This window comes from Rosa chinensis, chromosome 5 (genome assembly GCF_002994745.2).
Source record: "Rosa chinensis cultivar Old Blush chromosome 5, RchiOBHm-V2, whole genome shotgun sequence".
Lineage (NCBI taxonomy): Eukaryota > Viridiplantae > Streptophyta > Magnoliopsida > Rosales > Rosaceae > Rosa > Rosa chinensis.
This window is the reverse complement of record NC_037092.1, coordinates 2,635,288-2,660,692: the sequence shown is the minus strand read 5'-3', so window position 1 is coordinate 2,660,692 and position 25,405 is coordinate 2,635,288. Positions and strand designations below refer to the sequence as shown.

Below are 25,405 nucleotides of genomic sequence, written 5' to 3'. Positions count from 1 at the left end.
ATCAAACTCCCCAAATTTCTGAAGATCAAAGTACACAAGAGCAAGCAGAGACTGAAAGTGCACCAAAAGACTGTATGCTAGAGATGAGTAACTTCGAGTAAACACAAAATCGAAACAGGTTATAAAATGATGGCTTGAAATAGTATCTGAATGTATGTAATATCGATCATCTCTCACATAGAGAAGAGAGCAACAAATCTGAGTCTTGAATTTCCTCAAGATCGAAAAAGCTAGGGTTTCAAGTATGCTTTTGTACTAGAATTCTTCAACAAATCATTGATATATTTCACCAAATCTTGACAAAATCAAATTGTAGAACTATGAAATTGAGCTTACCTCAAGAACGAGCACACAAAATCTCTGAAAATGCCGATCAAGGACACAGAGAAAGTAAGCTTTGCTTGAGTAGCTAGAGCTTCGATGAAGATTCCGGTTCTCCGATGATGAAACCCGGTCCCGATCAGAACCTGGCTCTGATACCATGTTAGCGTTATAGAGAAACTTGAAGAAGAAGGAAACGAGAGAAGAGGAAGGGAGAAAAAACAGAGCTATATTACCCAAAAAATGAATATGTCGAATACAATTGTACCTATAGCTACAGGATTCTTTGTATTTATAACTATTTGGCTAATTACACTTTTAACCCTTAACAGGTGGCAGTGTAGTCTTTTGCCACAAAGGCAGTTTCCATATCGGAAACCCAACGATGGTACTCAAGTCCTTCTGAGTCCAAAATGTCAAACTCAGGTCGAGTTGGATCAGCCATCTACATAAAACAAGAGGGAAGATATAAATTATGCAGTTATAAAGACATCCACGTGAATTATTTTCCAAAAATATGAATTAGATTTCAAGACCAAGATTCGTAATGGTCACATTTTTTTCGATGCTATGTGACAATACTTTATCACAGTAAGTGTATATTTATAATGCGCATGAACTTTTATTATCATGGCAAAACGCAATTCTTTTTGTATAGCATTCTAAACAAGTAATAATCATAGTACGTAATAAATAATAAAAACATAGCATATATTAAAATAAATTACATGGCATGCTCAAATTTCACAAATGTATACTAAAATATATGTTACACATAATAACAACAATAATATATCATGCGTAAAATAAAATATAAATAATAGCATAATATAAAGGCATGCTTAGGAATAACTATATAAGCGTAAATAAAATTCAAAAAACATGCTCAGAATTGCATAAATAATATATAACAAAATATATATGGCATGTTCAAAATAAAATATAAACTATAGCATAATTAAAACATGCTTAAACATAATTATTTAAAACATAAATAACAAGGCATGCTGTAAGAGGATCAATATTATCTAACGAAACTTGTTCAATAACAAAATATAATAAAAGCATAAACAATAAAGTATAAAGCATGCTTAAAAATAGAAAAGATAAATAAAATTCACATGCTTGATTAAAATCATAAAAACAAAATAAAGAAAACATACTTGATGTCTAGAAAATAAAACTATCCTAGCGCATGCGCGTGTTGGTGCAGGCATGCGTAGCAATGTTTTTGGGCTTGAGAAAACTCGACTGCTTCGTCTTTCTTTTCAGCAATGAGCTTTGTTCTTTTTTTTTTTTTTTTTTTTTTTTCTGGGCCTTTTTTTCACTTTTTTTTCTCTGTGGGCCTCAGGGCCTCTTTTTTTTCGTTGCCCTTTTTTTTTTTCTTGGGCCACAGGCCTGCTTCTTTGTTTTTTGTGTTGTGTTGGGCCGGGTCACACTCTTTTTTTTTTTTTCTCTTTTTTTTTCTTTCTCTCTTCCGCCTCTTCTTTCTTCTGGTTTTCTGGTGTGGAGGCAGCTATGCGCTGGACAAGAGGCCGGTCTGTTGCAAGGGCGCTGGGGCTGGGTTGCAACGTCGGTGCAGGTGGATTAGGCTGCTGCTGCAAGGGTGCTGGGTTGCTGCTACAGGCGGTTGAGCAGACGCTGATGGGGAGGGCTGCGCAGGTGCGTGGTGGGTGGGGCTCTGGGTTCCAAATCGGGTCGGCGCTAGAGGCCCGTGTACTGGGCTAGGCACTGTGGTGCTTGGTCGGAGTGACAGAGATGAGGCCCGTGAGACTTGCAGTCGGGCTGTTCTGTGGAGGATTGCAAGGATGAGGCCGGTCTGAGGCAAAGCCGATCTGTTTTTTTTTTTTTTTTAGTGGCGGCAGAAAAGGTTTTTTTTTCTTTCTAGGGTTTTGATTTTTTTTCTTGGCTATTGGCTCTGAGCGTGCTGATAACGTGTTAAAGTAACAATGACAGTTGGAATTGGTCTACTCATTTCATTTCATAACCCCTTTATATAGGGAGAGAATTACAATGGAAAGAACAATTACAATGATGACATTAACTACTGATTGGTCCGTAATCCTTACTGATTGATGGTAATTGCTAATTGCTTGATTCCCTCTCCGTCTATCACTTTGACGAAGGTATATAATGTGTTTTTCCTTTAACAATTTGCAATTTGTATGACTGCATATGCATGTATCATGTATTTTTGTTATGCACATAAATACATGCATATGCACAGTACATATTATTTAAAAAGAAAATAGAGTTACAATTTCCATCCAATTCAATAGGATATCACAGTTGTCACAAGAGTACGTCCAAATCCAAATAAGTAGAAACACAGACTTGCAAACATTTAAACTTCCAAGTTTGGCCCTTCCCTGCCTTTCTCGTCCTAAAACAAGGCCAATGCTGATGATAAGCATAATACTAACAATAGCAACTGGAAGAACGATGATGGTGATACTTTTGTCGTTATGTTACTTGTATTATTTCCTGAAAAAAAAAAACAAAAATCACAAGAATTGCATTATTAGTAATCTGCATGTGTAATCTAATCTGAGTCTACATAACAGAAAATGCAGCAAGTGATGAGTAGAAACGAGTCACAAACCCAATTGGCCAAAAATTGATTCAAAAATTTCTAATTCTAATCCTTAATGGTTAGGCATAACCCACATCAATCCTTCCCTTTACTAATCCTTAATGGTTAGGCATAACTCAACCACTATGTAACCTAAATCCTTCCAATTCCAAAAGGGCCAATACTTCCTCACAACTCACCACCAAGGTCAATGACGATCGATTTTCCAACAATCAATAAAGACAACATTTTCTGAAGTTCTATACTTTTAATAGAAAAGTTGGGAACTTTAATTAGCCAATCTAACACACTGTAGATTCTTGAATGAAACTAGACTTCCATAACATGTGATGCTCTGAATTTTTCATCCCATCCAGTACTTAAAAATCTAGAACATCTCATGTTTCGAACAAGCATGATCTAGATGAATCTAATTTTTAATACTGGCCGAACTTTACCTTTACTCACTGAGCTCGGCGGAGAAAGAGGCCAAGCCCCTGGCGCCGGCGCCGGTGCTGACGTCGAGTTCTGATAAAAGGGAAAAACTTCATACCTAACATTACAACTCGGATACAGAACTCGTCCCCCTTGCTTCCCGCCGCAGCAAGTCGGCAAATTCTCTATGGCTCCCTTAAGACACCGATTGCATTCAACACTAGACAAGTCCTGCGTGCACTGCCCCAAGCTGTACAATTTAATCGACCCATTGAAGTTCGCCTCTCTCGTCGCGAACTTATCGCTGTCGTTCGAAGCCTCCGTGGCCACCTCCGTCATGCTCGCCGCCAAAACCTGGTTGAACCTGTTCGTTTCGCTGCTGACGTTTTGGGTGTTCCACATGAACACCCCCGGCGACTCAGTGGCGACGGAGAAGAAGGAGTTGTTGGAGTAGCGTAGCATGCAGTCATCGTACCATATCACAACCTCTTTCTCGACCGGGCAGCGCTGCACGACCTCGGAGGTTGCGGTGGTCACGCAGGACTTGCAAGCGGCTGTGGTGACGTCACCGCGGCAGAGGAAGAGGCCGTAGGCGGTGTCGTTAGGGGTACGGCTGGAGGTGGCGTTGTAGAAGCCGGTGTCTCGTGTGGCGTTGGAGGAGAGACTGGAGAGGAGGTCGTTGAGGTTGGACTGGAAGGTGGAGTTTGGGGTGAAGACGGTGGTGTTGGGGCAGATATGGTAGACGTAGTCGGCTTTTGTAGTCGGAAAGCTTAGCAGGGTGACCACTGAAAGGAAGAGAAGGATCACTTCTGCCATGTTAGTTCAGCTCTGCTTGCGTTTGCTTTTGGATTTGTAAGCAAATTGTTCATGCATGTATATTATATATCTATGTATAAACAGGGTGTGTGTTGACTTGGGTCTTGAAACAGGGTGTGTGTTGACTTGGGTCTTGAGGACTGGTGGACTTTAGCGGCTCTTTGTTGGGATTGGAATGGTCAGAGTTGAAAGATATCTCAGTGATAATAATCGGAGGAGGAATAGATTAGGAAATATAGATTTTCTAAAACGTAATAAGTAGAAGATGGGGACGGGAGTGGGAAAGATAATGGGTTCTTCTTCTACATACACCATCCATTATCAGGTGAAAACGAAATAGACGGGACTTCGCCCGGAGGGGGGTGTCGCTGCGTCTTTGGCGCGGCACTGTGCTGGACTTCGGGTGCCTCCTTGTGGTCCTTCCCAGTACCTCCTTTTTTAAAAAAAAAAATATGAAATAGACGGGACTTCAATGACCCAAACGTTACGCGAGCTACCAGGACCCCAAAGTCAAGTCAAGCCAGCTTTTAGTGTCTCAATCGTCCAATATCTCCTTCAATTTACTAGAAAATTACAAAAAGGGGAAGGCAAAAACCATGTAGAAAAAATGTGTATTATAGTGAAAATTTTTCTATGCACCGACGGTGCAAGTAAACCAACATATTCAGCAGATCTCAAATATTGATATTTATTAACAATATATTTTTTAATAATGAAGAAATGTAATTGATGTTATCAAACTATCTATTTAAAAATCATGAACTTAATATTTTCTATGATACTAATAAGAAGTATCAAACATTCAAATATGAAGGTCAGTAATCTCTTACGATCAATTTTCAGTAAGTTTTCTCTTTTCAATGTTCTATAAAAAATAGATGTTAGACTTTTATCTGTCTCTCGAAATGAGAAGCATCAAATGCGAAAACCATGTAACGCACACTTTTATTTGAGATTGGCCACACATTATAAATTTTTAGATTTTCCGATCAAAATGAACTTAAGCCGGGTTCTCACCAACGGTACGAATGGAATGACCAAAATTATGTGCAAAAGCCTTAGAAGCTCGATTTCTTGTGGGGAAGACATATTTACATGTTGAAAAATCTAAACAGAAATCATTATTATAGTCAAATAAAGAAGACTGATATATAGACAAGAATGAAAGATGGAAATATAAGTGCACAATGCAATATTAGATGAAATTTGTTTCTAAATTTACACCTGATTTAGGTGAATGGCAGATCTTTCTATATAGAAAGCAAGTCGCATAGGTTTGGAAAGGCCTAATTTGATAAGCTTTCAACATTCGAGCTACCGATGACATGGTTGGCCTATTTTAGTGGGAAAGCCGGTGGAGTTTGTGGTTGAGTTTATGGTGAAGACGGTGGTGTTTGGGCAGATATGGGCGAGGTAGTCGGCTTTTGTGGTGGGAAAGACGAGCAAGGTGTTTGAACCCAAAATAACATTTTTTCCCGACGAAGGAGACTCGAAGAAATCCGGGCCAATATCGGTGGCCCAAGCTATTTATTTTAGATAAGCTCGGAATATATTGTTTAGAGACTAAATAAAGCCTACTTGAAGATCAAGTAATCTTAAGACAAATCGTGTTCTTATTGATTTACTAGTAATTATCAAGAGATTCGATAATTAATGGTGGTTTACTTGGCTAAGAAGATGGAGTATATTTGGCAAAAGAGATCGCATTAAGGTCGGAATCATGGTTACGTACATGCCTTTGGTTAGGGTTCTTATGGCTTTAATCAACCAAGGAATGCTATCATTCTTCAAGTACGTATATATGTGCAAGCAATCAAAGATCTCACATGCAACATATAAGTGTGCTGGCTATTTCACATATATACACATGCATGATAGAAGACAATTAAGGAAGGAATACTTTGGTGGGCCATCATCTATGCAAAGAATTAAAGTTGTCCATGCATTAATATGTAGTGGACGTGGAGCAGATGGAAGGATATAATTATCTTTAATTATGTCATTCCTTATTCCTTCAGTGCCATATAACGTGCATATCCAAGAGTCAATCTTTGAGGCAATTACGTTGTCTGGAAGAAGATCGCATCCAAGATATTGGTTCAAGAGGCAATTAATCTTTGCCTGCATGCTAGCGGCGACAGAGGAGGATAATTATTAATTATTACCTACGATAGTTATCAAAACTATTAAGAGTTTTGATTTGATTCAAGGCCAATAACTGTGGCCTAAAATATAGTATTTCATTCCTATTTGGAAAGTGAATCTGCATAAGCCTATATATAGAGGCTAAAGACGATACAGAAAAGGACAGCTCTCTAAAATCAATCAATCCCAGCGATTACAAAGCCTCCCCGGAGCAAACCCCCAACCTTGTTGAAACCCGGTGACCGCCCGCCAGCCTAGTCTCCTCGCGAGCCGACTGTCAGCCTCACCAGATCAACCCGGCGACCGTACTTCCAGTCCCAGTCTCCCCAGGAGCCGACTGCGAGTACAACCGCCACTGTTACTTCTAGCGAAGTAAGGGTAACGCCCTCGCAACCCAGTGAAGCTAGAGTCACGCTTTAGCAAACCCGTGCTTCTCTCAACTTCCCAGTGATTGCTCTGCTTAGTCTACAACACTAAGTATTGATTTAGTGAACGCAAAGAGACCACAACCAAAGCCCTTACCCGCGTAAGGCAAAGAAGTCCTTTTCCGAAAGGCAAGAAAAGAACCCTGTGACGAGGTTGGTGCTCTCCTCGTCCACAGCGCTTGAAGAAGAAGTCAGGTCACGGGACTACCCCAATGACTGCACCCCGCGGTGCTGGCACGCCTGCGCAACCACTCGCCCAAAAGAGACTGTTTGCACACCAGCTGGTTTTGGAGCCAAACATTTTGGCACGCCCAGTGGGACCAAGCTAGAGTCTTTTGTATTCACCATCATTGGGATGCCAGAGGAAAATCTTTACCAAAGGAGATTCCTAAAGTGAAAAGATGGCCAGTGTTGCCACCAATTATGACGACATTACAACAGAAGAGGCTTTTGTTTCGAAGCCTATTCCGGAAGGAGCAACCTTTGAGGAGACACTCGCGATCCTCATGGAGAATGTCGAGAATCATCTCAAGAAGATGAACGCTGATCTTGCCAGGGAAACCGCGAAGGCGAATCGACTCACACGCGAACTGGACGAGAATGCTCAGAAAGCTAAAGAGCAAAGGGAGCAGCGCGATCGAGAAGCTGAACAACGCAATCGAGAGCTTACCCAGCGGAGGAAACAGGAAGATCAAGAGTGGGCAAGACAATATCAGCATATCCTGGATCGTATAGCGACCTCGCGCAAGGGAGATTCCAGCTTGACTACTCAAGTCGGTTCACAGCAAGGTGAATTGGAAGGCCAAAAATCTTCGCGCGAAGAGGTTGTTTCTGAGGTTGAATTGCCTACATCTAGCAATAAACCTAAATGCCTCATTGATGAGTCACGGCCTTACATAGAGGCTTTGCATGGAGAAGATGGTCAACAAGATTGTTCCTCTGACAATATAATTGTTTCAGAACAAATATATGATTTCTCCACTGATCAAGCCAAATACGTGGCTATTAATCAGATGCATGGGGGGCATGATATTGTCCAGGTTCACCCCCCTAATAACCAGAAGCAGCTGTATGATCAATTTAATTATGGTTATGCTACTGGACGTCATCAAGGCCAAGGTAATCAAAGCCTCAATCAACTTAATTATGAATTAAGTTGTTATGTGGTTGCTGGACGTCCTCATCATGCAGAAGGTCAAGAGTGTGGTCCACTTAATTATCAATTAAGGCATGGGCCACTTGATTATCAATTATGTTTTGGTCTTGAGAAGCCAATCTGTGGCTTTATTAATCAATTCAATTTGAAGATCTTCATATATGTTTCAAGGCCAGTCAGTGGCTTTGAAATTTGTAAAGAAGGATTTGGTGACCCCAAGTCCAGTCTTGACACAGAGCCAATCTATGATGAATATGATGATAATTATAATTTAATTATTGGTTCCAAAAATCATATGCAGCAGTTCAAATTCCTTGAACAAGTGGTCGAATGCAAAAGCCAATTTGTGGCTTATTCTGAAGACACCACGTTCTATGACATGGTAGTTGGCGACAAAGCCGATTTTGGGACATCATCATCTCCAAAACTGCAATTGAAGATCATGCTTCGTCAACCAACAAAGATACTTGGGGGCAATATCACAAAATGTTTGGCTCCAAAACCAGCTGGTGTGCAAACAGTCTCTTTTGGGCGAGTGGTTGCGCAGGCGTGCCAGCACCGCGGGGTGCAGTCGTTGGGGTAGTCCCGTGACCTGACTTCTTCTTCAAGCGCTGTGGACGAGGAGAGCACCAACCTCGTCACAGGGTTCTTTTCTTGCCTTTCGGAAAAGGACTTCTTTGCCTTACGCGGGTAAGGGCTTTGGTTGTGGTCTCTTTGCGTTCACTAAATCAATACTTAGTGTTGTAGACTAAGCAGAGCAATCACTGGGAAGTTGAGAGAAGCACGGGTTTGCTAAAGCGTGACTCTAGCTTCACTGGGTTGCGAGGGCGTTACCCTTGCTTCGCTGGAAGTAACAGTGGCGGTTGTGCTCGCAGTCGGCTCCTGGGGAGACTGGGACTGGAAGTACGGTCGCCGGGTTGATCTGGTGAGGCTGACAGTCGGCTCGCGAGGAGACTAGGTTGGCGGGCGGTCACCGGGTTTCAACAAGGTTGGGGGTTTGCTCCGGGGAGGCTTTGTAATCGCTGGGATTGATTGATTTTAGAGAGCTGTCCTTTTCTGTATCGTCTTTAGCCTCTATATATAGGCTGCTGCAGATTCACTTTCCAAATAGGAATGAAATACTATATTTTAGGCCACAGTTATTGGCCTTGAATCAAATCAAAACTCTTAATAGTTTTGATAACTATCGTAGGTAATAATTAATAATTATCCTCCTCTGTCGCCGCTAGCATGCAGGCAAAGATTAATTGCCTCTTGAACCAATATCTTGGATGCGATCTTCTTCCAGACAACGTAATTGCCTCAAAGATTGACTCTTGGATATGCACGTTATATGGCACTGAAGGAATAAGGAATGACATAATTAAAGATAATTATATCCTTCCATCTGCTCCACGTCCACTACATATTAATGCATGGACAACTTTAATTCTTTGCATAGATGATGGCCCACCAAAGTATTCCTTCCTTAATTGTCTTCTATCATGCATGTGTATATATGTGAAATAGCCAGCACACTTATATGTTGCATGTGAGATCTTTGATTGCTTGCACATATATACGTACTTGAAGAATGATAGCATTCCTTGGTTGATTAAAGCCATAAGAACCCTAACCAAAGGCATGTACGTAACCATGATTCCGACCTTAATGCGATCTCTTTTGCCAAATATACTCCATCTTCTTAGCCAAGTAAACCACCATTAATTATCGAATCTTTTGATAATTACTAGTAAATCAATAAGAACACGATTTGTCTTAAGATTACTTGATCTTCAAGTAGGCTTTATTTAGTCTCTAAACAATATATTCCGAGCTTATCTAAAATAAATAGCTTGGGCCACCGATATTGGCCCGGATTTCTTCGAGTCTCCTTCGTCGGGAAAAAATGTTATTTTGGGTTCAAACACAAGGTAACCATTGAAAGGAAGAGAAGGATCACTTTTGCCATACCTACTCCAGTAACTAGCTACTAACTCCCTTTAGGTGCTTCGACGGTTCAACTAGCTAGCCCTGTAATATTATGCAATAACAATTACAGGGTGCTTGACTTGGGGTCTTGAAGGACCGGTTAGTCAACCAAGCTGAAGCCGAATTTAAATCTTCTTTGTCATTCTCTGAATAATTGAGAGAGAGACATGATAACATGGCAGCCCTGATTGAGAAATCAATAGCTATGGCTTCAATGAGTAAGAACAGAGAATTTGAGAGGAAATTTTAGCAGAATTTCGCTATTGTTATTATAATCCCTTCATAAAGCATAACAACCTGATGCTATTTATAGAAAGAAAAACCAATCCTTTATCACTAAAGCAAACTCTAACAAATAAACTCTAAACAAAACCTTGCCACGTCACCATGAACACCTGGAAGCAACATCAGCAGCATAACATTGACCTTTTGTTAATTAACTCGCATACTCGTTAACAAGACATATATATCTCAGTGCTCATTGTGTTGATGAAATTCGTGGAAGAAATTGGAAGGAGACGAGGAAAGGAAAATGTATTAAACATGAGAACTGGAAGTCTGGAAGATGGGGATGGGAAGTCTTGACCAGAAACAAGGGGACCAGTTTTTGCTCTTGCTACAGTAGAGTTTTTAAGTTTTAATTTAGGCTCCACGTCTAAAATCAATTGACAATGAATGAAGTTGACCTAAATTTTTATATAGACATACAATGATTAAATTCATAGACAATGTCTCAATTTTCTCATGTGGAATTCATATATACTCCGATCTCAATAGTTTATACATGGACGTTTTGAGAATTTATCGGTTCTAGAAGTACTAAAAGTTTTCAAGACTTTTGTAAATATAACTGAAATGTGAAGCCATTGTTTATGACTTTGACAACATAAGCATGCTAGTTTGGATTACGGATACATTGATTTCATCTTATTTTCTGTTTCATGTTAAATATGAGCTATTTCAAATTTAACCTATTTAGTCATGTCGTATTGCTCTGCGTGGTAACATAACCTATTCAAGTAGTCAACTCATGCTCATATTGACTAGTTTAACCTATTCTAGTGGCGGATCTAGGATTCAAAAATAGGGAGGGCTACATATTTATTTGTCCCTTTGGACGAAGCCCAAATTTTTTTTTTTAGTATAATTATGCACATGTGTGCGAATGCAAGAGTGGGGAGATGAGAACCTGAGAGTTCAGGTGTTCAAAGATTGAATTTAGTCCGTAATTTAGGCATTTTTGTGAAGAAGAAGAACAAGAAGAATGAGAATTTGTGATGGACAGAGAGAATGGGAGAGCCAGAGAGGAGTTTGACTTCAATAATTTGAGAGTTCGGGTGGGCTTCGTTAAACAAACATACATATAAACAAAAAATATACATCTTTTATAAACTAGAGAATAAGAGAGAGATAGAATAGAGAAACAAAGTGTAAGAGGAGGTAGAAGTGTTTATTTCATTCTCATTAGACCCCTTTATATAGGAGTAATGTTTACATCATAGGGACATAACTAATGAATATTTACAGTGGACAACCACATTTATATAATATTTATAACACTCCCCCTTGGATGTCCACCACTAAATGATATGGTGTTGGACGCGCTTAATGTTGCCTCGTCAAAAACCTTGCCAGGTAACAAAAACCCAGTAGGACAAAAACAACCCTGGTCGAAGGAGAAAAAGAGTACAACGCGCATATGTCCTAGGTAGCATAATTTTGAATGCTCCTCTTGATGAGAATCTCCCCCTGATTTTTGCAAGCTTCAATCATGTATGCAATAAAATACATGCACCATGTATATTGGATATGGTGTGTCGATCACATAGGTGAGACCATGTGTGCTTTGCATAAAGGGGACTCATCATGAATTGCAATTCCTGCAAAAGGTTAGGGTAATACCAATAAAACTATGATAATAAATCTTACCTCAAGTAAAACCAATTTCATATGCTCAAATTATAGATAAAGATACTAGCAAAGAATAACAATATAAAGGAACAACAATTGACACATTTACCTTTATCCGAGCATTGAAATTTAAGTATGACATACTTAGCCATAAATATCAATTTGTATAATTGATAATTTCATATAGGCTCAATATGAGCTCTAGATATTCATAACTTCGCGAAGTTAGAATATGTTGCAACATTATGAGTATGATTCGAATTCGATTTCTTAGTCTTGTCATAGTACTCATTGAGGCAATAAGTCACTTTGACCATAATTGAATGAGTATGTATGAGCTTTAGACTTTTGATTCCATGAGTGAGCTTTAAGCTCATTCATTAATGGACTTGCCTTTGGCAATATGAATCGGTCAAGGATTTGATTAAGCAATATGCTTATAATGACACATATGATTTGGGGATTTGCTTTTAGCAATTTTCCTTTAAGATCTTCAGATTAGCCAAGACAACATGCCATAAGTCTCTAGTCAATATAACACTGTACTTATAGAAAAGTTGTCGCTTGGAGAATAATGATAAGCCAATGTCTCTGTAAAGAGACTTGTGTCATAGTGATTTTAATTCACTTTAGTACACCTTTTGTAATTTTTTAGGGTAAATAAAGTCTAAGTATATCATCACGTTTACAATATTTAAATTCATTGGAATTGCCTTTTTCCAATTTGGCCAATAGTATGATTTGTCGACACAATGAAACGTGGTAGTATATAGCCCTTGATGATATTTAGTTGCAACTACAGATGAGATATCATCAATTAGAGATCTATCACACATTCAAAATATATGCATGCATTAGCTATAATAAGCTTATTCATATCCGGTACCCATGCCTCTTTTAGGGCATTTGTTGTCTCTCAAGGACAAATTAATTAAAGAATGTGGATCTTTTTATAACCTCATAACGTGTTATAGGGCTTGTATAATCTTCCCTTATAGGGAGATTAAAACATTGGACTTGGTGGATATATCCCACATAATGCACGCCGTTACAATAGTGTTTCCTCCCCCTGATGGCGGGAAGACCATCTAGTTTGACCATTCGCAAAATATGCGTGCAAAAAATTTCGATTGGAAATCCATTGGTGGGTGGCGAGCCCAAACCAATTTTTAGGTCAAAAACTTATCTTTAATAAGTGTCACTTTCTCAATTTCTCATAATTGATTGAGACTTTTTCTTAAGATAATAATAAGACATGGTGGATAAATATCACACACCAATTCATATCGTTTTTCATAATATTTCTCCCCCTAATGACGGGAGAATTGTCTTATTAAAGTGACAACTCGAAGATATGCGATATATTATAATATCCTCGTTAGGAAAGTTTGCAATTATTGTTGTATTAAACAACAATGTAGAGTATGTATGTAGATGAGTCTACATGACATAGTAATGACACATTAGTCACGCCAAAATAAATTTATTTGGCTCAATGAAATTTTTAATTCATGATACAGTATATAATAGTATACTCATAGTTGATTAATACAACATAAAGTTAGTGGAAATTTCATCACCAATATATGCAATGGTAATTCCATATATGTAACATAATATGAGCTCAGTTGGAGTCGGCTATCAATCAAGATCTGCAGCTCTTGAGATAATTGTTACCTTAGCTTTTGGAAGCATCATTTGTGAAAAATTATCAACAATTGCAATGGATCATGTCCATAGTTGCATTATATGCATGCAAGACAATTATGTTTGTCATTATATTTATCATGAACATTCATGGTTCAAAATGAATTTATTAATGAACACGTGGTTCATATTATTGTTTGACACTGAAAAATGTCAAAATGATATACTCAAATTTCTAGTTTGGGACAATAGTCCATATGGGTATAAGCATATACTCCAATAATAATAGATTTAGGGACCATAGCCCTCATACTCAAAACATTTGGTTTGAGTCTTCACAGTTAGAAGCATGTTCTAAAAGTGGAGTGAACAGAGGTTCACATGTACTCATAAAGAGAAGGGACAAATGTCCTGACATAATTGGAATTCAAGAAACAAGAGGTTTCGATCTATTTGATTGTATAATAATTAGTGGAGGAATTTTAAGTCCTCATATAATTGGATCAAGAAACATGTAGTTTCGATCTCATTGTAAATTGATAATGTTATATCAAATAATAAGAGGAAATCAAATTGAAGTAGTCAAACTAATAAAAATACATACCTCGATTCTATAGGAAATATAATTAATATTGTTGATATCAATTGGTGAGTACCATATGCCAAAATAGAGGCAGATTCGTTTAGAGTCAGTAATTGAAATAAGCATTAATATAACATTATAACAAAATAATCAAAAATTTGTTGTAGTGTAATTGGTTAGGATATTTGGTTCGCATCCAAAAAGACCTAAGTTCAATTCCCAATTATGGAAAATAATTTTGTTATTTTTCACAAACGGCATAATCATATGAGGTAGATATAATCATAAGTAATAAATGTTCATTATGATCGCATAAAATAAATAACTATGGTGAGTATCGAATAATGGTAATAGGATGAATTACTTACCAATAATTACCGGAGAATGGTAATAAAATTGATAATAAAATGAGTTATTAATAACAATAACTACAAGATAATGGCAATTAAAAATATTATCATGATAATTGTAGCTCTTGCAACAAATACTCATGACAAATTCAGTTATGAAAGATTTGTAATAAAGGTAATTTAAACATAATAAATATGATTAAACAGAAAATGATAATACAATATAATTACATTTAATCAGTGCCAAAACATAGGCTTAAAATGACTAAACAAAATAAATAGAGACAAAAAAAACGCCTAAACATAGGCTTAAAATTTATCGGTGTTAAGAAAACCGCCGCTAATCATGTAATCAATATGTTTTCCATTGTCCACAAAAAAATCAGGACTTTGAGCTTGTTATCTTCACTGACAGATTCTCCACATAATTTTAGTTGGGAGGTAATCATATGTTTATCGGAATTGAAAATCAGTGACAGATTTAAAGTTCTGAAGGCACAAAATGCGTCTATTTATATCGTGCTCTAGATAGAACAATGGTTTTCTGGTGACTAAATCGATCAACCAATGCTTGCCAAATCTCAAGTGGATCTTTCACCGTAAGGTAATCATCTTTTAAGATCTTATTAAGATGATAACGCAAGAAAATCATAGGTTTGGCGGGATCTTACACAGATGACTTATTGTCAACTTTGATGGCATTTCCAAGGTTTTTAGCCATAAGGTGAATTTCAGCATCAAATAGTTCTTGCCAGAAATTTTAAGAGGATCATAGTCCAATTTTGTTAGATGCGTCATCTTTCTACAAAGAGAAAAGATGAGAGATATTAGGATCCATAATTATTAGAACAGTGCGTTCTATGAAAAATTCATATACGAAACAAAGATTTCGAAGAGTTCATAAATATGAACAATGGATCCCATAGGGAACACACGAGAAAAACATTCGTGTGATGTCTATAGAACCATAGGTTCTAAGACTACTCGGTTAGAGGATTCGAGTTTTGAGCAATGGAACATGTAGTACTCATTGTCGTACATGAAATATAAATTTTCAACGATTATATTATATAAAAGATACATACAAATATATGTAAATGATCGCATAAAGAAAATTGATATTCATCTAGGAGAGAAAGAAGAAAAACTCATAGATCATTAGCCTTGGTCATAAGCAATTATGTTGCACCATAAGGCTTGCGGATCATCATGGAGTTCAAAGAAGAAGAAGAAGAAAAATAAGAGCAAATTTGTGCTGATAATGTGTTATAAACTAGAGAATAAGAGAGAGATAGAATAGAGAAACAAAGTGTAGGAGGAGGTAGAAATGTTTATTTCATTCTCATTAGACCCCTTTATATAGGAGTAATGTTTACATCATAGGGACATAACTAATGAATATTTACAGTGGACAACCACATTTATATAATTTTTATAACAACATCATATATATAGTTTTTTTTTTTCAACCCAAAAGTTTGTTATGAATATAAAGCCATAGATAGGACGAAATAGCTAGCAAATAAACCCAAGCCCAATCTGCAAAGTTAACTCTATAAACTTGAATTGATTACTCGGCATTCGGATGAGGCCAAGCTCCAGGCCGAGATACTGAGATAGCACAACAATTAAATGATTGATAAAATGATAAGTATTGAAATCAATTAAACCCACAACAATTGCAGTAGAAAGAAGACCCACTGATCGACCTTGATAAGTTTTGAAATCAATTAAACTCACTTACCCATATCAATTAAACATTTAAACCTACATCAATTAAAGTATACATCTAATTTTTTTTTAAGCCTAAAAATCTCAGACGGGCTCTAGCCCGCCCAAGCCACTACCTAGATCTGCCCCTGGTCCTATTCCATTAATAACGGCGTGTTCCTGTTGACATGTTTAGCGAGATGTGTCATATTTATGTTCATGTCAATCGATGATCAACCCATAACTGTTAACTTCGATCATGCACGTCCATTGATCTAGATCAAGTTGTATGACCATTGTATCACACATTATAACCCTTATCCATTGTTTAAGTCTAGATTTTTTGTTTTGTTTTGAGTGTATTGGTTTTGGTCCTCTCCTTTTATTCTTCTTCTTTCATTAATTATAAAATGAAGTGATAGGGAGTTTTTTTTTCTCTCCTATCCTCAATCAAACAGCAAAAAAAAAAAAAAAAATTCTAGATACAGTGCTATTGTACTCATGCATGTTAACCTTCATGGTGATTGGTGAATAAACTAAGAACAAAGAACAAAGCCTAAATTGAAGGAGAGAACAAAGGAAACTGATAAGGGTTTTTCTCTAGGTACGTAATCTTTACAAAGATGACTTACTATAGTAAAGGATAGGATTCCTATTTATACTAACTTGATATTATCACTTTGACCTTTGAACATCTATGTTGATTGTGACCTATACTCTCAGCAATGCACAGTGCGGAATATATTTGATGCAAGATCCTTTTCTACCAACCCCTTCCACATAGTTACATCGGATATCAATAAGCTAACTTTTAACATTGTGTTACGTACATAATTAAGTTTTGCGACGTGATGAGCCCCTAAACTTTGTGAATTTAAAACTAACACATAACTTAAGAGTTCCATGAAATTAATTTTCAAATTGTACCAAAAATGAAGTAAAAAGTCATCTAATCCTAAAAGTCATGCCAGCCTGTACGTCAATCTGAATAACCTTTCGACTTGTTATTAATTGCCCAGCAATTAATAATTGCCTGTTGAAAAGTATCTCAGTTCAATCGATAGTCAAATTCATTGAAAAAGAAAAAGAAAAAAAACTAAGATCAGAGGAATGAAGGATGGGAACGGAATTGGCTGATATGATGAGGCGATGAGTCAATGACAATGTCATATATATTTCCAGGCCAAAACCAAGGGCTCCATGAATGAATGAACTGCAACAATTGTCATCTAACTCAGCGTGGGATAACATCAGAAATCGTCAAAGCATTGACAGAGCAACTAGGTAACACTACTAGAGAAAACCCTATTAAGGACAAAATCAATTTGTCTCTAAAAGTTGAGAATTCGTCTCGAAAAAACGTTTGAGACGAAATCATTTTGTGGCTAAAGTCGTCTCCTAATGCTCGTCCCTAATTATAAAAGACAACGGATGATAAATTCCGTCTCCTAATGCATTTGGAGAAGAAAATAAAATTGTCCCCTATTCAACAAAATTACATCCCCAATCTCATTCAAGTTGGCGGGAAAATTAACTATAGATGACGTCAATCAGATGAATAAGGGACGAAACTCATTTTGTCTCTTATTATTTTCAAATTTTAATTATTTTTAAATTATAATTATTTTCAAATTTAATGGCACCAATCAAACGAACATGGAATGATTAAAACCAAGCAAATAGTAAATTTGACACAAATTCAGATACAAATGAGTGAAGACAAACCCCAATTCCATTATTATCAGACGGCAACAGTTCAAACATTAATAGGATTGCGACATAGTTTAAGATAAGACCGTTTAAATCACAATACACCAGCAACTGAATACAATGGTTATCAGAAATGCATATCTAACTCGAGTACATTTGCATATGCAAAACTTGAAGTGTCATAGTCATTTCTTCTTGGCAATGAAGAGGCTACACTCTGCTCTCCAGAGTTAATCCTAACCAGCTTCGCCTTCCATCCACCAACTATGTCATTGCAGTTCTCCTGAATGTATTTTGATTGCAAAGAATCATAAATTCATGAATGCATAGAACTGTAATAATATAACAAATGCATAGAGAAAACGAGGAAGAAACTCACCTTAGAAAAGTCTTCAATAAATGGATCCTTGTCTTTATCAGCAAGCCAAAATCATGTATATATACAAAAACAAAGAACTGTTGTTGCATCACGCAGACCTGATTAGTATGATCCTTGGCAATTACGTCATCAAAACCAGCATCTGAGATTAATATAACCGTAAAGTATAATTTTCTGTCAAGAAAATTTGAATACTAGATACTGTAAAAGGTGGGCTAAGAAAAAATAATCAGGTGGTTACCTGACCATATGCTTTTACATCATGGAGGTCATATCTAGTTTGCTTTATGTACTCAGCAAACTCTGCAGAAGAAGTGGAACTAGCAGATCGAAGAAGTGGAACCGAGAGAGAGAGAGAGAGAGAGAGAGAGAGAGAGAGAGAGAGAGAGAGAGAGCTTTGCACCAACAGTTAGTCCATAACTAGCACACAGAGCTTGAGAGATAATCTAGAAAAGATGGAAAAAAAAAATAGAAGAGTAAATAACACTGAATCTTCATGCCTAATTACATAACTGAAAGTGGAGGCATTTCAAAATGCGAAGTTTTACCTCCGTAAAAGCAAGTACAAGGATGACTGCGGCAAAGATAGCAAACCATGCTGGGACAATCGAATCCAAGCAAATGGGAAGTGTCTTGCACAACAAAATGCCTAGAATCAAATCACATGTCTTTAGGATACATGTCTACAATGCATAGTGAGTATACTTGGCATACCTCTCCCCATTTATTGATATTCAGTATTGCAGCTTGGTATCTAGACGTTGCTGAGACATCAAGAATGACTATCAATACAAAAAATTGAGTAACTATATTTTTATTTTTTAAAAAAAAAAATAAAAAATATAGGATGCACATAATGAAAGTAAAATACATTTTCTTTTAACCGTTTGTATCTCTTCTGATGCTATCTACCAATCAAGGATCAAGAATTGGTGGATACTTCTCATTTTTGGAACGATATAAATGACAATTCACAGATGCAAGAAGAGCCTGCAACATAAGCGGAACATAACTGTAACAATGATATAGTAAATGAAAGAACAGCATCAAAAAAAAAAAAATGAAAGAAGAAACTTTGATTTGAAAAGGTAGGAGAGACATTGAAGAAAAAATAAAACACAATGGTAAAAACTGTAACCTCATAAAACTCCAAAAAGCTTAGCATGATATTGAAGTCAATATCATTAGTCAAAACTTGCTGCAAAGGGTGAGAAGTCAACCATGTGATCAATTGCCCCTTTACCTCGGCCTGAACATACAAAAACAAAACCATATGGATTTATTACACAAGATGCAAGGTTAAAGAATAAAGAAACAGTACTACACCTAATAATATATGCCTTTAACATATACAAAGAATTTGCGCAATTTTTGAGTCTGAGATATATAACAAGACAAAGTGGCGAACCATTGTGAGATGGTCATCCAAATCTCTTAGTGCATCGATGAACTTCGGGTACCTGCCCTTTACAAAGTAGTACAAATCCTGAGAAACTCATTCCCAGCAACAACAGACACGTAACTATAATTTATAACAAGACAAAGTTAACAAACCTCTGCAACCAAACCGACTCATGGCAAATCAAAATTTTCTCCATCAATGCTGTGCACAACCCAACCACGAGTTCAAATCAAGAAGGGGTGAAGGAAGAAAACAGGCTCCAATGAGAGAGAGGATGAGACCACCCACGAGATCCAGTAGATTTCGATCAAAAACCCTAAACCCCAATTGAGGAACTCTGAGCGCGTATAGCCTGTATTATCCTTATTACCTTAAATAAAAGATCAAAATATATCTTTATTCTTTTATTTCTTTTATTTGTAAATTTACTTGTTTATCCTTTTTAATTAACGTGGTTTTCCTAGTATCTATATAAGGGGTATTTACGTCAAAAATTATGTTTTGGCTAAACAACATTAAGATAAAAGAATCGTAATAAGCTATTAAGATTAGGAATAATCAAAATAAGAGAATCTGAATACAATAAACTCTCTCAATATAGAAGATGATCTAGAATCCGGATTTTCAAAAAAGTTTTCTTAGGTTCTTAGTAGTTAGCAATGCAATCTCTACGCTTACTACAAGTCTATGACATCAACAAACAAACAATTAGCACTACCAAAACTAAAAAAAATTGAAATTCTGCAATAGAGAAAACCCTAATTCGAGATTTAAGTACTAAAGGAGGAGAAGAGAGACTCAGAGAGCTGAGATAGAGTAGACAGATTGCATGATAGAGACGTTGCTGCTAGGAGTTACTGTTGTTCGAAAGTTCGTATGGGGAAGTCGCAGAGCAGTGATCGTCAAATAGTTCGAAGAACTGAGATAAATGGAGTGATTTATATATGAGATAAAAACTACATTGTTTCAATCCCATTCAGTTGCTAAACACTATTTATTTTTGTCAAACCCCATCCAAATGAAAAGCTAAAAAAAAATACTACCAACGAAATTAGGGACGAACTTTTTCACCCTAATTCTTTTCATCCAAAATTTGTATTTCAGTGCAACTAACTGCTTAAATTTTACAAATTATTTGCAAAATCTAAAATGCATAGGAGACCAAATTAAATTTCGTCCCCAATTAAATTTTGGGACAGATATTTTTTGTCTCTAATTGAAACTTATTTGTCTCTAAATAGCGTTGGATGGAGAGTTTTGAAACACAAAACTTTTAGGGACAAAATAATTTTTTTTGTCTCTAATCACGTGTTTGGGGGACGAAAAATTAGTCCGTCCCGAAAAGATTTGTCTCCAAATGGGTTTTCTCTAGTAGTGTAAATCCCCTAATGTATGGCAGTGATCATTGATAGATCTTCCTGTAAAGAAGGCAGGTCGCTCAGGTTTGGAAAGTCTGATATTTTCACTCTTTAACATTAGAACAACCGACGACATGGTTGGCCTATTGTTTGCGTCTTCTTGAACACACAATAATCCAATGTGGATGTATCTCAAGAACTCCTTTGGATTGAATGAATATTTCAGCAATGGATCCATCAACTCCAACACTTTTCCTTCGTTCCATAATCGCCAAGCCTGCAATAAGCGTACATGTCAACAATATAATTAGTTAGTTCTAATTAACCAAATTACTCCTAGCTATAACAAAAAGATTGAATTGACCAATTAAGTTAACGAAACCGCGGGTAAAAACTTACATAACTGAGAAGAGTCGGTTCAGGAGTTGTGGGATGAAAGCCTAAAAAGTTCTTTCTTCCCGTTAGGATCTCAAGCAAGAGTATTCCGAAGCTGAAGACATCAGATTTTATAGAATACAATCCCTCCATAGCATATTCTGGAGCCATGTAACCACTAAAATAGTTGCAAAGTCACATAAAAGGTCAAAACTTAAAACTTGACAGTATATACTAGGTAATTGCATGTACGTATATAATTAGTTACGACTTACTAAGTGCCAACAATTCTTCTCGTGCTTCCTTGCGTTTGATCATCAACTCCAAACATTCTTGCCATTCCAAAATCTGAAATTTTTGGATTCAAACTAGCATCCAACAAGATATTGCTAGCTTTCAAATCACGATGTATAACTCGAAGCCTAGAATCTTCATGAAGATAGAGGATTCCTCGAGCGATTCCTCCTATTATGGTGCAGCGTCTCGACCAATCCAGTTGTTCTCTTTTTTTGGCTTCTACACTCTCGCATTCAGCAAATATAATTATGACAGTTAGAATTTGCAAAGAATTATGTACTCTCTCTTCAAATTAAACTTATTATTATGATATTCACTTACCAAATAGAAAATAATCAAGACTTTTGTTGGGCACATATTCATAGACAAGTAGTGTTTCTTCTCCTCCCAAGCAAAACCCTAGAAGCTTTACGAGATTCCTATGTTGAAGCTTTGCTACCAATAAAACCTCGTTCTTAAACTCTCGTACACCTTGTCCAGAGTTTTTTGACAGCCTCTTCACAGCTATTTCTTGTTCATTATCAAGTGTTCCCTGATGAGTTATATGTATAGTACTTAGTTTAAGCAATCAATAATTTTCCATTCCATGCCCAAGTTTTGAAACATCAATTGTATGCACATCTTGAAACTGAAACTAAGCAATGCATGTATTCTTTTTTCACACACTTCTTTTTTATCAATTTCATTGAAAATCCCCAAGAATTTATTAAAAATGTAATTTTAATATCTACAATTGTAACTGGAATTTTGAATTCTACTATTAATCCCATAAGACTGCATATGTCCTTAAATTTCTGAAGAATGAAAGGATTTGTACCTTGAAAACTTGACCAAATCCGCCTTCACCTAACATGTTATCGGCAGAAAACTTTTTCGTGGCAGCTTCGATAATTCCCAAGTCAAATTGCAAGGATTCAACAGTTGTCATATCATTTTCGGCTAATTAAGAAAATTAAAAATGAATTTTTTAGAAGATTAGCTAAAAACATATTCAAAAAAATAAAGAGATACAGTAGTCATAAAACAAAATGTATTAAAATGTGGATAATCAACATTACCTTCATTTTGTTGTCGTTTGGCTCTTTTTAATTTGCGAATGAAACATCCGGCCACAACCACAACTAGCACACAGAGAGCAACTGGAGCAAGAATGCTAGGAATGACTATGGATGAGAGTTTATTTTTTCCTGTTTATTCAATAAAATTTTCAAACCAGTAGAACTGTAGAAGTGAAAACAATTATGAAGGGTAACAGCTAGGAAAATCTTTGTCAATTCTAGATTCTCAAACTTAAAAATATAAATTTTCCTCAGATATGTAAGTGATTGATAAAATTTTTCTTGATATTAAGCAATAGATCGAATACTAGTACATCGAGTATACATATGGTAATATAGTATTACCTTTACGTACCGTTGCCACTGGGGCTGGCGGAGGAGGTGATGAATAGAAGGGGTACACCTCGTACCTAATATTACAACTTGGATACAGAACTCTTCCCCCTAGTTTTCCACTACAGCAAAATGGAAGTCGTGCTATGGCTCCTGTAAGACACCCACTGCAATTTGGTGTGGGCAGATCCTGCGTGCACTGTCCGAGGGTGTACAGCGTAGTAAACACTGTAGAATCTTCTTTGGTTGCAAACTTATCAGCGGCGATGAGAACCTCAAGGACTAGCCCAATCATGGTATTTGCTAGAACCTGGTTAAATAGGGTTGTTCTATTATCTCCAACCTGCGTCGCATTCGTGGTGTTCCTCATGAAGACCCAAGGTGAGTCTTCCGCGGTAGAAAGAAATGACTGGTTAGAGTAGCGTACCATGCAGTCGTCGTACCATATGACAACCTGTTTCTCGACGGGACACATTTGGACAACCTTTGAGGCCGCGGTGTACACGCAGACTCTGCAAGCGTCTGCGGACACGTCACCGCGGCAGAGGAAGAGGCCGTCCACTGTCTCCTCTGAGATCTGGTTGCCAGCAGTGGTCTGGTAAAAACCGGTGTCACGGCTGGCATTATCGACAAGGGTATACAGCAATTGGTCGCGATTGGTTTGGAAGATGGAGTTTGGGGTGAAGACGGTGGTGTTTGGGCAGACATGGGCGAGATAGTCGGCTTTTGTAGTGGGAAAGCCGAGCAAGGCAACCATTGAAAGGAAGAGAAGGACCACTTCTGCCATACTTCAGGAACTAGCTACTAGCTATCCCTTTAGATGCTTCAATGGTTCAACTAGCCAGCCCTGTAATATTATGTAGTAACAATTACATGGTGCTTGACTTGGGGTCTTGAAGAACCGTTTGGTCAACAAATTCAGCAGAAGCCAACTTTAAATCTTCTTTCTCATTCTCTGAATATTTGAGAGAAAGAGAGACATCTATATATATATATATATATATATATATATATATATATATATATATATCTCTGTGGTCATTGTGTTCATGAAACTTCTTGGAAGAAGAGGAAGATAGAGACGTGGAAAGGAAAATGTGTCAAACTTGAGAACTGGACGATGGGGACGGGAGTCGTGACCAGCTACGTCTGCGACCAGTTTTAGCCATTGCTACAGTTGACTCTGTTGAGGGTATAATAGGTATTAGGTAGGTGTGGTTATTTTAGAGTAGTATAAAAGCATTTCCCTCTGTAAATTCATTATCAACCAGTCAAAGATGCCCTCCGCGCGTTCTTCTCTTTTACCTTCTCCGTTATGTCGCGGTGGGATTTCAGTGCTTCTGGAGTGAAACTCAAACCGAGGGTGCAAAACGATGTCGTCAGGAACCTCGATCTGCACTGTAATCGTCGCGGTTTGGTACAGTTTCTCAACCACTTGGCGACATTCGCCGATGCTTAAGAAACTTGGGGCCTTCGGCCTATATAGCCGAGGGATCAAGGAACAAATATCCTTCTCGATGAATAGATGCAGAGCATGCCAGCACACGGCCAGAAGGCCAAGTGTGCAACTGTAGGTGTAGTGGATGTAGATCTGACTTATCAAGCAATTGTTAGCCGAGGAAGGAACTTATTCTCGGCTGCGGTTCTATGCCTCTAGATTAAGAACTTGGTGGCTGAAGGTCGGGTGAGTTAGGTGCGGTTGTGAGAGTATGAGTAAATATAAGATTAACAGCTACTATGCGACTACGAACAGTAAATAGCACGATCAAACAAGTAAAGCATAAAGACACAATAAGGAGCAAATAAAAGATAATAACAACAAAACTGAAATCTGGAATGGCTGAAAATTATCAACTATTGTTTGAAATAAAACAAAGAGAACAATTCAAAATCGATACTAGGCTACAAGAAAGGTAAAGTAACTGAGATTGTAACTAGTAGAGCAAATAAACTAAGGAAACAGGCGGAAATTCTACCTAAGCAAAAGGTAAAACGAAATAAGAAAAGCTTGATGGCTTGAGTTTCTGGAGTTGTGTCTGTTGTCTTCTGTTGATGCTTCTATTTATATCGGCTGCTTTGCGACTTGATGTGATCTCTTGACTCTTTGAAGTTGAGTGGAATTCAGCTTCCTCTTGGCTCAGTGACTCTATCTTGATTCGGCTTCAATACTTATCGTCGGCTAACTTAACGCTGGACTCTATCTGGATTAGCTCTGATGGTTGTCATCAACGGCTGTAATTAATCTTGAAGTAGGCTATCTTGGCTTGAACTCTCCTTATCGGCTGACATGAACTTCAAGTTGACTGAACTACTACTTGATCAAATTTCATCTTTATCGCTTATTGGTCTCTCTGACAATCGGCCATTATCTTTCTAAGTTGAGTTCGGGTTGGAAACCAATTAGAGTATTGGCCAATGGGCTTTTAGACAATAAACCAATGACTACGGGCC

At 37.3% G+C, this 25,405-nt stretch overlaps 2 protein-coding genes and 1 long non-coding RNA gene across 5 annotated transcripts; all 3 read right to left on the bottom strand.

The window, feature by feature from the left end:
* Positions 1–2,573: 2,573 nt before the first annotated feature.
* On the bottom strand, positions 2,574–4,346 carry LOC112164832 (cysteine-rich receptor-like protein kinase 25). The gene is made up of 2 exons (XM_024301161.2): positions 3,352–4,346; positions 2,574–2,805 (listed from the first exon to the last, which is right to left on the bottom strand). The coding sequence occupies exons 1-2, from the start codon at positions 4,142–4,144 to the stop codon at positions 2,705–2,707; spliced, it is 894 nt and encodes a 297-aa protein (XP_024156929.1). The 5' UTR covers positions 4,145–4,346; the 3' UTR covers positions 2,574–2,704.
* A 12,835-nt stretch (positions 4,347–17,181) lies between these two features.
* LOC112164827 (cysteine-rich receptor-like protein kinase 25) lies at positions 17,182–23,912 on the bottom strand. 3 transcript variants are annotated; one of them, XM_024301155.2, is made up of 9 exons: positions 23,382–23,912; positions 22,967–23,264; positions 22,622–22,750; positions 22,381–22,502; positions 21,885–22,095; positions 21,542–21,782; positions 21,291–21,444; positions 20,914–21,168; positions 17,182–17,330 (listed from the first exon to the last, which is right to left on the bottom strand). In XM_024301155.2, exons 1-9 carry the CDS (start codon positions 23,739–23,741, stop codon positions 17,277–17,279), a joined length of 1,824 nt encoding a protein of 607 aa, XP_024156923.1. In that variant the 5' UTR covers positions 23,742–23,912; the 3' UTR covers positions 17,182–17,276. The 3 variants fall into 3 exon arrangements, with proteins under 3 accessions (XP_024156923.1, XP_024156922.1, XP_024156924.1); XM_024301154.2 differs by having other exon boundaries at positions 22,967–23,911; XM_024301156.2 differs by lacking the exon at positions 17,182–17,330 and having other exon boundaries at positions 20,950–21,083; positions 21,132–21,168; positions 22,967–23,911.
* Positions 18,680–19,384, bottom strand: LOC112164837. The gene is made up of 4 exons (XR_005799696.1): positions 19,270–19,384; positions 19,003–19,121; positions 18,846–18,895; positions 18,680–18,763 (listed from the first exon to the last, which is right to left on the bottom strand). It is a non-coding gene; the product is annotated as an uncharacterized LOC112164837 (long non-coding RNA).
* Positions 23,913–25,405: the final 1,493 nt, after the last annotated feature.